General features: G+C 34.1%; 1 protein-coding gene and 1 long non-coding RNA gene across 2 annotated transcripts in view; both read left to right on the top strand.

Moving 5' to 3' along the window:
• The window catches only part of LOC107566921 (receptor-type tyrosine-protein phosphatase mu-like), a 181706-nt gene that overhangs the window by 40921 nt on the left and 122736 nt on the right, over positions 1-18049 (top strand). The window contains exons 6-9 of the mRNA XM_016252498.1: positions 7262-7570; positions 8633-8742; positions 13985-14186; positions 14267-14369. Coding sequence (XP_016107984.1) covers positions 7262-7570; positions 8633-8742; positions 13985-14186; positions 14267-14369 — 724 coding nt within the window. The remainder of the gene's footprint in view (positions 1-7261; positions 7571-8632; positions 8743-13984; positions 14187-14266; positions 14370-18049) is intronic.
• LOC107566926 (uncharacterized) lies at positions 1616-3189 on the top strand. Its single transcript, XR_001606569.1, has 3 exons — positions 1616-1881; positions 2104-2277; positions 3094-3189. It is a non-coding gene; the product is annotated as an uncharacterized lncRNA (long non-coding RNA).

Below are 18049 nucleotides of genomic sequence, written 5' to 3' on the forward strand. Positions count from 1 at the left end.
ACACACTCTCTCACACACACACACACACACACACACACTCACATTCACTCACACACACACACACACTCACACACACATACACACACTCACTCACACACACACAGCTGAAATGCTATTACTCAGCGCTAGCGATGGGAAAAGCTGCTGAATTGACCACAAGCGTTGTTTTTTATGAGGATCTGCTCACGTCTATCTCCAGTTTAACTTTCGAAGCCGTTATTTTTTAGCACAGCGTTGGAGTTCTAGATAAAAGCGTGGCGTTCCTGTCAGCCGTGGTGGAGTTTATGGCCGGTGTCGCTGCAGCAGATCAGATTCATCCGTCCCGCTGTGAGGCTCGACCTTGACCCTGCACCCTCCATTTACCGCGTCAGACTCGGTAAAAAAAAAGACTCGGTTGGTCTTTTTGTGTTTCTGATATATATCAGGTATATAGCAGAGCCATTAAGCAGAAGGTCAGAGGGGTCACGGAGAAAAATGCCATTCAGTTCACTGATGTGTTCAAATATGACGTGCTTTAGATAGTTAGCGGCTTAAACGCTGAGAGGACGGAGAGTCTTTAGAGGACAGCGATTGCAGGAAGGCTGCTCGTATAGCAGAATGAATGTAAATGCTAGCCACATCACTCTTAATATTAGGAATGTAATATTATATTGATATGAGTGTAGAAAAATATATATATATCTGTATGTATGTATGTAAAATATCATGAAACGGAAATATTTAAAATATTTGAATATGAACTCAAGTTTTGAAATGTTTTAATATGAATGTTTTAAATATAAAATATTTAAAGCATTTATTCTATTATTTATCTATATATTTATATATTTGTGCTTAATCTTAAATATGATTTAACATGTATAATTTATTGCATTTTTATTTATATACTAAAAATAAAGTATACTTACAGAAATAAGTATAAAATGTTTTATATATATATAAAATATCATTTAACACTTTTAAATATATTTGATTAATGTTCTTTAATTTTTATGATTATTAAATTATTGTTTAATATATTATTATTTCATGTTATTTGTATAATATAATGTTATTATGTAAAATAGCATTTATATAAATATAGAGTTATTATTTAGCTAGATATTTGTTTAATGTTAAAAATCATTTAAAATTTCTATATAAATATTAAAGTTGATTAGTACATTGAATGCTATTGTGAACATAACCTGTGAGTTGAGCATTTTAAAAGAGTGCAGATTGCTCCCTTCAGTGTGTGTGTGTGAGAGTGTGTGTGTGTGTGAGTGTGTGTGTGAGTGTGTGTGTGTGAGTGTGTGTGTGTGTGAGTGTGAGTGTGAGTGTGTGCGTGTGCGTGTGTGTGTGGTGTGTGTGTGTGTGTGTGTGTGAGAGTGTGTGTGTGAGAGTGTATGAGAGAGAGAGAGAGTGTGTGTGTGTGTTTGTTTATTTGTGAGTGAGAGTGAGTTTGTTTGTGTGTGTGTGACCAAATGTCCCCACAAGGATAGTAAAACCTGAAATTGAAAACCTGCGGTCCCCACGAGGGAAAAATAATTAAAAATAGTAAATTATGTTTATCTGAAAGTGTACCGATGCAAACAGGCTTTCTGTAAGTTTAGGGTTAGGGTAGGGTTAAGGGGATAGAAAATATCGTTTGGTCAGTATAAAAGTAATTTCTGTCTTTCACAGGTTTTGCTGACGGTGGGATGCCGTGATTTTGAACACACCCAATAACACAAGCTGGTCATGTTTTCTCGTCCATACAGAATGAACTTGGGAAGAAACAGATTTTCTCTCACTGAGTTTCCAAACAGAGAAGTGCCAGAAGAGGCCGAAAACACTTGGTCTGCAGTTTCTCACACTGATGTTCTGCAGGAAAACGGCAAAAACAGCGGCTTCATTATCAGAGTTACCCATTCATTTCTATGAGGGAAATCAAGACCTTTCCGATAATCGATTTGGTTATTTTGGGGGGGGGGTCTGTTTCTTTTAACTTCTTGTACATTTAGTTTTTAGTAAATAAACACCAGAAAAATTGTAAAAAGTTATTTGAAAAGTCTTCTGGAAATTTCTCATGATGTTCCTGTGTGTGTGTGTGTGTGTGTGTGTGTGTGTGTGTTGTACTCACAGTGGTGAGGCGCGTCTGTAACGGAGACTCATCACTCATGGTCTGAAAGCGTGTGTGAGACGCCTGTGAGAAACACAAGAGAAGATGACAGCCAGTCAGACGGACAGACGCTCGTCCATCATCAGGACCCCAGAGCGCTGACTCAGCAGCATCAGCAGATTCACTGCAGAACGACGGTCCGTCTGGATCAGAACACACACACACACACACACACATACATCTCCCGTTGATTGTGTCATTTGGTTCAGGTGTGTCTTGTTTATTGTCCTCGTCATCTCATGTATTTAAGCCCTAGTCTGTGCAGTGTGTGTTTGTCCGGTCTACTACGTTCGTCTCCTGCCTGTTCTGTCCTGGATTTACCCTTGTGTGGATTTATTAAAGACTATTTGCATTCATCTTCATTTATCTCACCGTAACGTGACATTATGTTTTTAGATTTAGTTTATTCAGTTTAAGTTATTTTAGTACTTCAACTAAATGAAAATCATAAATGTTGCCTTTGCAACTAGCTGAAATATTTAATTTAATATTAAAATAATTTTTTCACTTAATGTTTATTTTATTTGAAGTCATAAAAATGTTCTTTTCTGACTTTAGTTTTATTTATTTAATATCCCTGTTTCCAGCACAGATCAATATCTGAATGCATAAAATACAATGCATATAATTTTTGGTCATTTGACTAATTGTGTTTTTGATCTGTGCGTTTATGCACAATTACACATTTTACACTTCAGTCGGTAGCATTTATTTTACAGTCCTGTTCTGCATGTATATGTACTTACGTTAACTGGGTTATAAGTTAGTACTAACTCTGAACCTAACCTAACAATGTAGTTACTTTATATTATCCAGGACTTTCTTTTACACAGACTGTAAAATAATGCACATCCCTTCGGTCTATATGAGATGTTATTACTGTTACGGTTGAGTTTATGCAGGTCATGCAAATGTTAATGAATGTTATGTTTGATTACTCTTGCATGACACAGGTGGTCATGTGACGCGTGTCCTGCAGCGAAACGGCCGAGACGCACTGGACTGAGACACACTCCGGTAGGACTGATGCTGCACACACACACACACACACACACACAAATAACTAATTTTTTTCTTGTGGTTTTATTCTTAGTTAACTATAATAAATCATATATATTATTTTTGAGATGATATAAGCTGTATATTTATTTATAACATATACAGTATATATATATATATTTAAACATATTTTCGAGACAAGAAAAAAATTTTTTTAGATGCTATTCGTCACATATATGTATATTTGTATACATACATGCATATAAATAATATATGTGGATGCTCCTTCACCGGCATCATCCTAATCAAACCGCTTACTTTCAGAATGAAGAGATTCACATCTGATTGGTTTACCTCGAGCGTATTGTCCAAAGCATCTCATTGCTTCAGAGATTCAAGCTGCTTTGTATGGAATCCGTCAGCTAATGCTTTGTGCAAAACGGCTCCGATATGTCACATAATAATGCCTATTATCTCAGGCTTGTTAAAGATGAACCACAATCTGTTTCCTTCAGAAAAATGGATGGCAGTTCAACTCTAACAAGCCGTTTTTGCAGGAGCGCCTGAATACTGTAGATGTGCGGCGTCTCATTAGTGTCTTGTTAAGCGTGTGTTTGAGTGAGAAGTAATTGAGAGGCTCCACAAAGAGCTTCATTTGAGCCGAACGGCCTGTGTTTGAGTGATTAATGCGTCCCGTCTCGGAGTCTGTTCAGCTCTCACCTCCAGTGTTTCTTACAAGCCGCTGATTAAAAGGTGTTTCCAGAGCCGTGTTTTAATCTGCAGCCACACACGCGCCGAATAAAGATCAGCCTTCGCTTCGTTTCCCTCACAGACTGTGCTCTGCGTCGTGCTTTACTAAAACACACGGTTGATTCTGCGTTTGACGTCCACAGCTTCAGCACGACAGACTTTCTGAGGGTCTTAAAGTCTTATTTCACCCGTGCACAATTTAAATCCTTAATGCATGAGACAGCTATGCATTGAATGTCTCTCTTCCTCAGTTTTTCTGTTTTGTTTTTCAGTACGAATATCTAAAGACACATTTACTGGAGATGCACAATGACCACATGAAGTCTTGCTTTCTGAGAAATTGAACAAAATGAAGTGGGTTTGTGCTTAAAACAAGAACAAATATCAATATAAATATTAAATAAATCAAGTTGATTTTTCTGAACCCACTGACTTTTTAGTAAATGCGTCTTCATTTAACCCTCTGTTGCTCTGCAGTCATTTTTGACCGAAAAATCTAGTCGTTTTTTTATTTTATTGGAATGGTCTGAAACTTGGTAAATTTGGTAAAAAATTACGCATTGGAAACGAATGGAAAGTGAATTTCATCTAGTGGAAACGTTTGGTACTGCACTCAAACAAAATCTCATGTTTTGTGATATCAACTTCAAATTTGGAGCACAACATGATTGGATTTATGGATTTTCTCCAAGTTTTAGAGTAAAACATGTTTTTGAAAATATATTTCATGTGATATTTGAAAATGGTATTTTTGTGCATTTTTCATAACAATAATAATTTACTTTTTATTTTTTTGCCACGCGTCTTCTTTAGAAAGAGACCAAACTTAAGTCTTCTTCCAAGATTTACAACAGTTTCAGGTCTATGCTCAAAAAGTAATATAGGTAATTAAAAGTAACAGGTAATAATAAATGGATCAAAATATAGTACATTCATTAAATAAATAAATATATAGATAGATAAATAAATAAATAAATGGTCATTTTGAATAGCTACGTGAGCAGAATCAGAGGGTTAAGTTGATTTTTCTGATATTTCTTTTAAAATCATAAACTAACTTCATTTTGATCAATTTCGCATAAAACAAGACTTTATCATTTTGCTTCTTAAGTAAATGTATCTTGACTTAATCATCTTTAGACATTTGCACTGGAAAACAAGACCAAAATATGGATTAAGATATACATTTGTTCCCTTCAATTTATTCTGTACATTTTCTTTACTTGGTCTTAGAAAAGTCTTACATCTAGCTTCATGAAGCCTGCAGAACCCCTGCTATGAATAGCTTGTGTGCCATCGGTCCGTCTCTGTGGGAACGGAGCAGGTTGCTCATCAGGAGCGTCAGATTGCGTCGGATCGCCGCTGTAATGCCAGGGAATGTGTGTGAAACGCTGAGTTGCACTGAAGTGCTGCTCAGATTGAACCCAGAATTAAATTGATCGTGTTACGGAGCCGAGGAGCAGAGGTTTCATTAGAGTTGAAGCCCAGACAGCACAAATGTGCTTTACTGTAAGCTCTAAAGCAGAATCAGAGGGTTAAGTTGATTTTTCTGATATTTCTTTTAAAATCATAAACTAACTTCATTTTGATCAATTTTGCATAAAACAAGACTTTATCATTTTGCTTCTTAAGTAAATGTATCTTGACTTAATCATCTTTAGACATTTGCACTGGAAAACAAGACCAAAATATGGATTAAGATATACATTTGTTCCCTTCAATTTATTCTGTACATTTTCTTTACTTGGTCTTAGAAAAGTCTTACATCTAGCTTCATGAAGCCTGCAGAACCCCTGCTATGAATAGCTTGTGTGCCATCGGTCCGTCTCTGTGGGAACGGAGCAGGTTGCTCATCAGGAGCGTCAGATTGCGTCGGATCGCCGCTGTAATGCCAGGGAATGTGTGTGAAACGCTGAGTTGCACTGAAGTGCTGCTCAGATTGAACCCAGAATTAAATTGATCGTGTTACGGAGCCGAGGAGCAGAGGTTTCATTAGAGTTGAAGCCCAGACAGCACAAATGTGCTTTACTGTAAGCTCTAGCATCGCTTCAAAACACTTGTCTGTCGGGGAAAAATCTTTCTTTGCCGTATAATAAATGCAGTATCAAAGTAGGGATAATTAGGTGAACTGCACAAAAAATATCCGCGTCATATTGGCTCAAAAATCAAAAATTATATTTTGCATTAAAAAAAAGAAAAACAATTTGACAATTAAAAACATTTTACCCCTAAATTATCATTACTGTAATGCAATATTTTTTGTTTTGTTATTAAAGTAAATAATATTGTCATGAAAATTACTAGTTTTATTTTAATAAATTAATTTTCTCCTTTCTTTCACAATCTCATGCACAGCCCTCAAAATCATCAATATTTAATTAATTATAAATATTATCAATAATACAATAATAATTGTAATAATTAATAATTAGAATTATAATATATATATATCTATATATATATCTATCTATCTATATATATACACACACACACACACAAACACATTTTTCTTTGCCGTATAATAAATGCAGTATCAAAGTAGGGATAATTAGGTGAACTGCACAAAAAATATCCGCGTCATATTGGCTCAAAAATCAAAAATTATATTTTGCATTAAAAAAAAGAAAAACAATTTGACAATTAAAAACATTTTACCCCTAAATTCTCATTACTGTAATGCAATATTTTTTGTTTTGTTATTAAAGTAAATAATATTGTCATGAAAATTACTAGTTTTATTTTAATAAATTAATTTTCTCCTTTCTTTCACAATCTCATGCACAGCCCTCAAAATCATCAATATTTAATTAATTATAAATATTATCAATAATACAATAATAATTGTAATAATTAATAATTAGAATTATAATATATATATATCTATATATATATCTATCTATCTATCTATATATATACACACACACAAACACATTTTATAGTACAAAAATATATATATATATTTATAGTAGAAAAACTAGGAGTATTTAATTTAAAAATGACTTCTGTAGGCCAGTGTTATTTTAGTATCATTAAGATATTATTATAGTTTTAGTTAATATTTTAAATTAGTCTTAATTTTTATATTTTCCAATTTAATTTAGTGATTTTGTTGTTTTTTGATATGTCTAAAAATTTGAAATTTGAAACTAGCTGAAATAAAATGTTACATTTTTTTATATTTTATTTGTCGTTTCATTTAACATTTCAGGTAACTAAAATATTTTGTATGATTTTAGTTTTAGTTAACTATAATAACTGACCGAGATGATACAGTCACATTTACATTAAATGCAGTCGATTAAATAGTGTTTGTGTCTTTGATATCAGAGCTTTTTGTGCTTTTACAATGCAACCGTTTCTCCTGTGTTTCAGATCCCATGCACGGCCCTCGATGGCTGCAGGTCGTAGACATCAAATCCAAGCAGTTGACGGTGCGCTGGGAGCCGTTCGGATACAACGTGACGCGCTGCTACAGCTACAATCTGACGGTGCAGTACCGCTACACGGCTAACGGCAAAGAGGAGACGCGCGAGGAGACGTGCTACGATACTCTGAGCGCCGCGCCGCAGCACACCATCCGCAGCCTGCAGCCCTACACCAACGTCAGCATTAAACTGCTGCTGCGCAACCGCGAGGGAGTCAAAGAGAGCGACGAGCTCGACGTGCTCACCGACGAGGACGGTCAGTCACGAGCATCCTTTTTATTAACAAAACTGCATTTCAACTGTATTTTATATGATTTGACGGCAGCGTCAGACATAACAAAAAAAATACTTCTAAAAAAGCAATAACCCCCGTGAAGCCGTGGTTTACAGTGGGGTACGACGTGAAGCGGAGTTATAATATATACCCCCTTAGCGGTTATAAATTCACTGTAAACCACGGCTTCACGGGGGTTACTGCTTTTATAAAACGGTTATTCCATATACGTAGTAAGGTTTCACAAAATAAAACAGAGCAAATAAAGTGTAATGATATTAATAAACACAGTGTTCTTCCACCAAACAATGTAGCTCAACAAAGTGGTTGCCGAGCAACACACAAATGTAAACAAAGGTGTGTGTTACTTTGTAGCGTCATTTACAACAGCTTCGAACGCGGCTCAGCCAATCAGAGTCAAGCACCGGAACTCTCCGCTTTATAATCATTTATGTTAATGTGATATTAAGAGTCCATATGAAAAACATTGACTTTTCTTTTATAAAACTTTTTTTTTTCCCAAAAAATATCTATTTTGGTATTTTTATGATTTGCTGTAGCCTCAGACATGATTCTAGTTTAATTTATTAAATATTCTTGCTCTTTTGAATTTACTTTCAATAAAACCATGTGAAAACACCGATTTCATCAGGAACAAGATCATTCGTGTTGAACTTAATTCCGTTTGCATTAATGAATGGCTTCAGTTCTTGTTCGTGTGAGATTTGAGAGTTAAGTGTGTGTTATTTTTATTAGACAATAGAGTCCATTCCAATATTTATGAGGAAACATGTGAAAACACAACAAGCCTGCAGTCAAGACCGAAGCTCGAACCTCTGGAGATGTTCAGAGGTCAAGGAACAACAAACTTCCATATTCCTTCGACTGAATAGATGAATAAACCTTCTCATGCATGGAGGCCGTTCATTTTGCTATGACATATTGAATACGAGAGAATATTGATTTAAAGCTCTTCGGTGTCTCTTCAGATCGATACGGGTTTGATCAGCAGACTCTGATCGGTCTCCGTCTTTTCTTTTCCAGTTCCCGGCGCCGTTCCGCAGGAGTCCATCCAAGGAAACACATACGAGGAGAAGATCGCCCTCCGATGGAGAGAACCGCTCCAGACGTACGGCATAATCAAACAGTATGAAGTGAGTCCCGATTCCTTCAAGCTTCGGCATTCATCTTCCGTATGTCATTCTCTACACTCGCTTAATTGACTAATAAATCTAAACGAATAACCTTTAGATCTGTAAGCAGCCGGCGCTTTAAACGCCGCTCAGGTCAGCAGTGCCGAGAGATTCCATTAGAAAAGAGCCGCTGCAACAATTACAGCCTCCTACAGGAACGAGACGAGACGAGACGAGACGGAGTCATCTCTTGCCCAGCCTAACATCTTATAAGATCTAGAGCCGGGTTTTGATTCGATTCGATTATCCTTCACAAGCTTGCGATTCGATTTCGATTCAGTATTGATTGTTTTGGATATATATCAGGTACAGGACATGGCAAATTCTCTCAAGGAAAAAAAAAAAACTAATGCTGTAAAATATACCTGAGAGTACCTGAAATTTGCTGATTTGTATAGAAACTAGGGCTGTCAAAATTAACGCGTTAAGAACGCAAATTCATTTTAACGGCACTAATTCTATTAACGCGCGATTAATGCAGCGCGCATTTTCTGTTTCAGGGTTTCCACGGGGTCTTAAAAGGTCTTAAATTTAGTTGTATCATATTTAAGGCCATAAAAAGTCTTAAATGGTAAAAGAAAGTATTATTTATGATTTCAAGAGGTCTTTAATTTGGGGACGGAAAGACCAGAATTGCGATATGACTTAATGTGAGATTAAACTTCAGAAGGTGATGATTTCATTGAATAAATAAATATGAGCGCTGCATGTTTCAAAGTCTGCTGCTGCGCTGTTTTGTTTACAGTCAGAGAAACCGCTATGTTTCTGCCGTTCCGACAGCGCCACCTGCTGGCAGAGAATGAATTAGCATTTTCAATAAACCGGTCTGCTGTTTTTGTTCAGACCAATGCGAACATTCACCCATGTTTTTATGCAGCTACGCGCAGCTGTAAATGTGAACAGATCGATAATAAGATAATGCATTATAAAAATCTAAACAATTAAGCCAGTAAAATATAATTATGTTATTTAATATAATAATTAATTGATAATAATTGTTTAAATTAATAGAATAATTTATACTTTTGACTTTTGATTCACCTTCTTAAAAATAGTTTTAAAAACTTTGTTTTTGTGAAAGCCTATATCTGGATTCTTTATGCTCGATATTGAGAATGGTTACGCTAATAATAAACATTAATTTGCATAAAGCATCCATATTTGTCCATGCCCATGTTAATTAGAGTATTAAAAACTTAAAAAGTATTAATTTAAGGTACATTTAGGACAAATAAAAATTTGTTTTTTATAAGTTCGAAACGAATAAGTTGCGATTAATGTTTTAATCAATTGACAGCCCTAATACAAACCCTTAAAGTCTACTCAATAAAGTTTTTTTGTCATATTAGCTTTAAATCACATAATTATATTTCTACTTCAATTCGTTTTTTGAAATATAAACATTTAAATGGTGACTGTCACAAAAACTTGACGGATTTATTCAAACATAGATATAAAAGAACAGTAAAATGATAATGAATATGTCATATGGTGCATATTTAGCTCAAATAAACTCACATCTATAAAATGCAAGGCCTTCAGAGACTCAGAGTGCATTGCATTATGGAAGTGAAAAGTGTCGCGAGCGCCGTTTCAGTCCGTCTATTATTGAAGCACACAGTGTATTTTGGCTGTTACATTGTGTGCTCATTTTGTGATGATTTCTGAAGCGCGTGACTCATTCTGCGGCTGGAAACTCGGAACAAAGCGCCGCTCAAACGACTCATTGTTGCAGAACTTCATTTGTGGAAATGCGACCAATTAAGCTGTCAGATTCACGTTATGAAATTACATTCTGTCATCGCGCTCGGCTTCAAGGACGTGTCAGGGCTGCGATCGGTGCCGCTTGCTAAAGGGAGAAGGACCAAACAAAGCTTTCTGCCTCATTAGAGTCGCTCGACTTCCAGCAGGATCGCTCCTCCGTGGCATTTCGGGAAGCTCCCGTGCGTTTGTGCCGGTGCGGAGCGTTTCTGCGGGGTTGAGGTGATGTAGGTGCAGTCGTTTAGCTGCAGTGACGTGCGGTGCAGTAATTGCACAGACAGCGAGTCGCCCCAGTGCATTCTGGGTTAAGTGCTTTGCTCAGAAACACAGTAATGATGGAGCAGCACTGTGATCCCGATAAATGTCCTGATCTGGGGTCAGGCCTCCGGGGCCTTAAACGTAGCCTTAAATTTTATTGAAGTTTTTGTAATTTTGTTGTGTTTTTGTAATGAATATTTATTTATTTATTAATGTCTATTTAGATTTTATACATTTCTATTTCAGTTTTAATTCTTTCCTTGGCAACATGCCTGAAATAAAAATATGTTTTTATTTTTAGATTTTCCATTTCCATTTTAAATTTTACTAAAGTTTTAATAATTTTAGTATGTGATAACCCTGATGTGAGACAGCTATATATTTTCGTGGATAAAGATATAGATATATACTACACCGATTTATAAATATTTAGTTTCTGTTAAGTTACAACAAGTTATTTATTTTTTTACTGTACTGTTTTTTTTTAATAAAATAATTTATTATTTATTTTAATATAATTTTTATTGTTTACTTGTTTAATATGATTTTTATTTATCAAATTATTTTAATATAATTTGTATTATTTATTAGTTTATTTTAATTTATTTTAATATATTTATTTATTTACTATATGTTTAGTCATTTGATTATTTATTCATTTAAATATTTTAATATATTTATTTATTTGAGTAATAATTTTTATTTAGTATTTATTATTATTATTATTTTTTCCTCTAAACTTTTCCCTGCAACCCAGTTTGAAAACCCCTAGCTCGACCAATAGCGTGCATTTGGGGTGGAGCTATCTGATTGCCCGACCAATGGTAGTTGAGTTTTTGAGACATGCTAGAAAGTAGACAAAATTTTGCAATTCCATTTGGTACCACATAGAAACAATACACTTTACGTGTAAACATGGTAAATGTGTCAAACAAAGCACCTATTAGTAGACAGAATACTGAATGAGCAAACACATCCATGAATGATGTCTTTTACAGGTGCAACTTCCATGCATTTACTGATTAGAGCTTTTAGAGAGAGAATAAACCAGACGTTTAATAAATGCAGAGTAGCTCAGCAGCTCGTCCAGAATAAAGAGCCGCCTGGGATGTTTTCTGAATTGTTTGCATATTATTATTTATCGGCATTATCGGTTTCCCCGTGCGGATCAGTGTTGGCGTCTATCCATCTACCTGTCTTAGACTAGCATCGCCGCTCCCTTTGTGGCCTTAAATTGGACTCTGAATAGAGTGGCATTATCCGCGCCGCCCATTAGCAGCTGAATGATTTATTCAAATCAAGCCCCTCAGCTACTTTTCATTAAGTTATATTAGAAGCGCGGGCCGTCTGGCTCTCATCTCGAGAGAGCAGAAGAGAATCAGAGAGAACAAAAGTGAGTCTCCATCATCATAAAACATCAAACGCAGAAACGCTTCCTCGTTACTTCACAGCCGCTTCCTCTAATTGTGATTGCTCTGAATCGTGTGTTATTGCGTTCTGAAGCTCAAGACGTGCAACTTCCATGCATTTACTGATTAGAGCTTTTAGAGAGAGAATAAACCAGACGTTTAATAAATGCAGAGTAGCTCAGCAGCTCGTCCAGAATAAAGAGCCGCCTGGGATGTTTTCTGAATTGTTTGCATATTATTATTTATCGGCATTATCGGTTTCCCCGTGCGGATCAGTGTTGGCGTCTATCCATCTACCTGTCTTAGACTAGCATGAGTCCCTTCGCCGCTCCCTTTGTGGCCTTAAATTGGACTCTGAATAGAGTGGCATTATCCGCGCCGCCCATTAGCAGCTGAATGATTTATTCAAATCAAGCCCCTAAGCTACTTTTCATTAAGTTATATTAGAAGCGCGGGCCGTCTGGCTCTCATCTCGAGAGAGCAGAAGAGAATCAGAGAGAACAAAAGTGAGTCTCCATCATCATAAAACATCAAACGCAGAAACGCTTCCTCGTTACTTCACAGCCGCTTCCTCTAATTGTGATTGCTCTGAATCGTGTGTTATTGCGTTCTGAAGCTCAAGACAAACACTTGATTTCGAACGCCTCAGACATGAAATATTTACTTGAAGCCCGCCTGAGATTTAAGTTCATATTTAAATAATTTCATGAAACATTCACATGTTCACAATCTTCTGATAACCGTTAATGGTCACATGACATGCAAGTAAATAGATAATATATATATATATATTTTTAGTAAGGGTTTTATTTTGACTTTGCAGCTTTAAAGTCGCCTCAAACCTCTTTTTTATTGTAATTAAATGTGTTATTTTGTCCACATTACACTCACACTTGTGTTTTAGGAGCCCAATCAAGTTGAATAATAATAATAATGAATAAATAATTATAAAAATGAAAACAGAAATATATTACTATTGTAAATTGCAATTGTACTATAAAATAAAATTAAATGTTATTATATTATTATAATTTTATTTTACACAATTTACAATACTAATATTTGTTAATTATTTTTATTTATTTATATTTTTTATTAATTATCATTATGTTTTAACTCTTAGAAAAATGAAGACAGAAATGTGTAACTGTTGCTATAAATTATATTAATATATTATTGTAATATAAAATTATCTTTCTATATTATATTATTTTGTTTTAAACTGCAAGTTACATTATTATTATTAATTTATTGTAATTATTATTTTAACTCTTATAAAAATGAAGACAGAAATATATTACTGTTGCAAATTACAATTGTACTGTAAAATAAAATGACATTATATTAATAAAAAAATACTTTTTAATATGTATGTTAATTATTATTTTATTTTTATTATTATAATTTATTTTTATTAATATTGTTTTAATTTTTATAGAAGTTAAATGGAAATATATTACTATATATTGTATTCTAAAATTGAATTAAGTTATATTAATCATTTTCAATATTTATGTCTTAAATAATTAATTTTCAAACCCTCAAGCCTTTCATATTTTTATTTTGGCAGAGTACTGGTGAAGTTCTGTAAAGTTCTGTGCACAAAAAATGTTGAAATGTTCATCACTGCTGAATCATTCACAATAAGAAAATAAACAGAGTCCGTTTGGATTTCATGCTGAATATTCACAATAATGCGCAGTGGGACTTTGGACCAATGAGATGGCGCTGTGGGCGGGGCTTCCTCCTGTGATGTGCTGTTTTTGTGCCTGCAGATCTTCTATAAGGCCGTCAGCTCCTTCGACCCCGAGTTCAATCTGTCCAATCAGAGCGGGAAGATGCTGAAGTTCAGCAACGAGACGTCGCACATCTTCGCGGGTCTGTATCCCGGATCCACGTACTCCTTCACCATCAGAGCCAGTACGGTCAAAGGATACGGGCCGCCCGAAACCGCACAGTTCACAACCAAGATCTCACGTAAGAGCCGCGCCAGCCGTGTGTGTGTGTGTGTGTGAGTGTGTTTGACGTGCTCATATGTCACCTGTCAATCATAACAGCGCCGCGTATGCCGGGATACGAGCAGGAGACGCCGCTGAATCAGACCGACAGCACAGTGACAGTCCTTCTGAAACCGGCCCGGAGCCGCGGAGCACCGGTCAGGTGCGTCTTCATTCACATCAGACCCTCACATCAGCATCAGCACCAGACAAGCTGTTACAGAACTAGAGCTGTTTGGTTTATATGAAATGCTCCAATAGCAAGTTCAAAATAATAATAATTTTTAAAAGTAATCATAATCCAAACAGGCAGTGCTATCTATCTATCTATCTATCTATCTATCTATCTATCTATCTATCTATCAATCAATCAATCAATCAATCAATCAATCAATCTATCTATCTGTCAACAACTCTTATTGTACTGAGAAGTGTTTGTAAATATAGTAATATATTAAGTATATATAATCAAATATTATATTTTTTATTTTACAGTAGTTGTATTGCAATAGAACAATTTCTGTCTTAATAACAATAACAACAACAAATGTAATATTAATGCTAATGCCTATTATTATTATTACATTATTAATATACGTATGGTGAAATATTTATTTTTTATTTTACAGTGCAGTTGTATTCAGTGTTATTTTAATTATTTTTAGTCATCATTCATGTACTGTTATAGGTTTTGTTTATTTTGAATTAGATTTTGTCCATTTTTATATTTTCACTTTAATTCAAGTTAAAGTTTTAATTGTGTTGTGTGTTTTTGTCATTTTTATAAGTTTTAGTTTTTAGTTTTAATTTATTTAGTTTGTTATTTTAGCACTTCAACTGAAATGTTTAAGTTTTTAATATTTTATTTCAGTTAATGTGTATTTTATTTCAAGTAATGCATTTTTTTCTTCGTTTTTTTTCTTTTGTAAATTAACTTAATTTTTATCTTAATAATAAAAATAAAAGTATAATTAATATTATTAATAATAATATTAAATATACATTATTATCATCACAATGTATAATAATAACAATATCAAGTATAAATATTATTATTAGAGATGCACAATACTGAATTTCTCCACCAATACAGATAACCGATTATTCAGAATATCTGCCGATACTGATACCGATAGTTTGATTTTCTTAAGAAAAAAAATCTCTCCTATAACTTATGATGTAAACTATACTGGGAACCCTCTCATTTGTTACATTACTGTTATATTAAAGGTTAAAATTAATAACAGAGCTATTATATTCAACTTGTAATATTCAGTGTTGCTAATTTTTTAATCTGTTAATGCGTTTTTATCGGGTTAATTTCGACAGCCCACAATATATTTTCTTCACACACTGTATGAGTTGCAGTTTGACATGTTTTGGCCTCCTCCTTTTGATTGACAGGATATAATCGGCCCTGATATAATTGATAGTGAAGAAAATAGCTTTTATCGGTCGATACCGATTATCGGCCGATACATCGGTGCATCTCTATTTATTATTATCATGTAATCCCTCTCAAAGCTAAAAAGAGTCCTTTGACTGATGTCAAAAGTAACTGAACTGAGACGCTGTTCAGATTGGACTCTGTTAATGCCGTGTCAGTGTTTTGTGCTTTTGTGTTTGCTCCGGTGCAACGCTCTTCATGTCTTTTGAAGATAAGAACAAAGCCGATCTCTCACGCTGAAAACATCGTTTGCTTCGCTCAGAAACCTGCAGCGCTAGATTGTATCCTGATGTCTCCTGCCTTTTGAGTCTGCTTCCTCTGATTCCTCTCACGTCCGAGTGATTCTCAGCAGCACTTCATGTGTGTTTGCGCTCGTCATGATAATGTCTGCAGCTTCTTCATTATTCAGCAGATCGTTCTGGTCAAGGGTCGCGTGTAATGCAGAAAGTGAGGATAAAAGCCTCCGCAGAGTGAATGCATGTAAATATGAGTGTTATTGAAAACACTCGTATGAGACGTTACACACAGATGATGTGATATCAGATCACACCACGACCTGCACTTATTACAGCGCTCACAGCGAATCCTGCGCTCAAACAGGTCTGAAAGCGCTTCGGAGGACCAGCGTGAAGCTGCAGACGGAAATTGTCCGTCGTCTGCTGAGACTCTGCTCCTGCGGCGCTTAAAAGCCTCCATTAAGAGTCAGAGAAACGTGGAAGCAGAAGTCGAGACGGCAGCGGGATATCATGTCCATAGTTATGCCGACTTTTTAGCAAGTTCAGAAAAGCTACCTAACAGGGAATATTCTCATAGCTTTCGTTAATATTTTTTAAAAGTTATATAAATGTTAGGACAAAACGTACTTAAAACATTCTCAGATCGTCCTTATGATGTTATTTGCACTTCTAAGAATTGTTTTTTTTAATGTTTTAATCACAAACTGAAAAAATTACATTTTAATGTTCTTAGAATATTAAAAATAAAGATTCAAATAACATTGTCTCGCATTAAAATTAAGTTATTTAAAAATAAAAAATATGTAAATAAAGATTCAAATAGCATTGTTTTGATGGAAAATTAAGTTATTTAAAAATAAAAAAATATATAAAAATAAAGATTTCAAATGACATGTTTTGGATGAAAATTAAGTTAGTTAAAAATAAAAACTATAAAAATAAAGATTAAAAAAACATTATGTTTTGATGGAAAATTAAGTTATTTAAATATATATATATAAAAATAAAGATGCATAAAGATTGAAATAATGTTATGTTTATTTTATTTCAGCTAGTTGCCAAAGCAACATTTATCATTTTCATTTGGTGTCACTTTTATGTGCTAAACTAAAGCTAAAACTTAAATAAAAATAAATAAATAAATAAAAATGAAATAAAAAACAACAAAATTACAAAAAATGTACATGTAAAATATATAAATAAAAAATACCAATAAAAACAATCTGGTCAGGTCAAGGTCAGCTGTTCAGTTTTCTGTCGATGGACAGTTCTGAGGAACAATGAATGATGGGATGATGGAAGCATGAGTAAAGCACACGGCCCTTTTTGCACGTTTGGCTTTGCGGTGAAATATTCAGACGGCATGCTTGTCTGAGGCCGTTTTAATGGAGGTGGACAGTCGGGTGACAAAAGATGCTGTTCGAACCGTCTCCCGAAACGCTTTTACTTTCAGAGCGTCTTCATGATTCACAAACGCCGTCAGACGCTCATTTACACACTCGTACCGTCAGCGATGGATTCAAACACTCGTCTCGAAATAAACAAATATCCAAAAACCTACACCGATTTCAGCTCATTTTCATTTAGTTTCACTTGATATACTAAAGTAAGTCAAACTAAAAATGAGGTAAAAATTAATATAAAGTATATAGAAATATTAAAAAATTAAGTATTTAAAAAAAGAAACATTACAAAAATTGAATAAAATGTAGCTAAAAGTAAAGCGGGATATACAAATATAAACATTCATGCAAAATAATAAAATAACAGTAAACCAAAATTATTATGCCAATATGGTTATTTTTGCTAGAATCCCAATTACTGTAATTGCAGCAAAATCTATTAGTATTATTTTCGAAATTATATTACTATTTTATTACTTTTATTTTTATTAAATTTAACTAATTTGTATTTTTACTTATACATTATTTTAATTAAAAAATTTACATTTTACTCCAAATTGTCATTACTGTAATGCATTTTTTTAATTTAATTTAATTTAATTTAATTGTATTTTTTGGTATTATTTAAATTGAAATGTGTCTGACTTTATGCTTGCAACTATTTTTCAGTGAGTACTAAATATAAAAAAATAAATAAAAATAAAATATTAAATATCTATATCTATCTATCTATCTATCTATCTATCTATATATATAT

Source organism: Sinocyclocheilus grahami, unplaced genomic scaffold, assembly GCF_001515645.1.
Source record: "Sinocyclocheilus grahami isolate Dianchi unplaced genomic scaffold, SAMN03320097.WGS_v1.1 scaffold1113.1, whole genome shotgun sequence".
Lineage (NCBI taxonomy): Eukaryota > Metazoa > Chordata > Actinopteri > Cypriniformes > Cyprinidae > Sinocyclocheilus > Sinocyclocheilus grahami.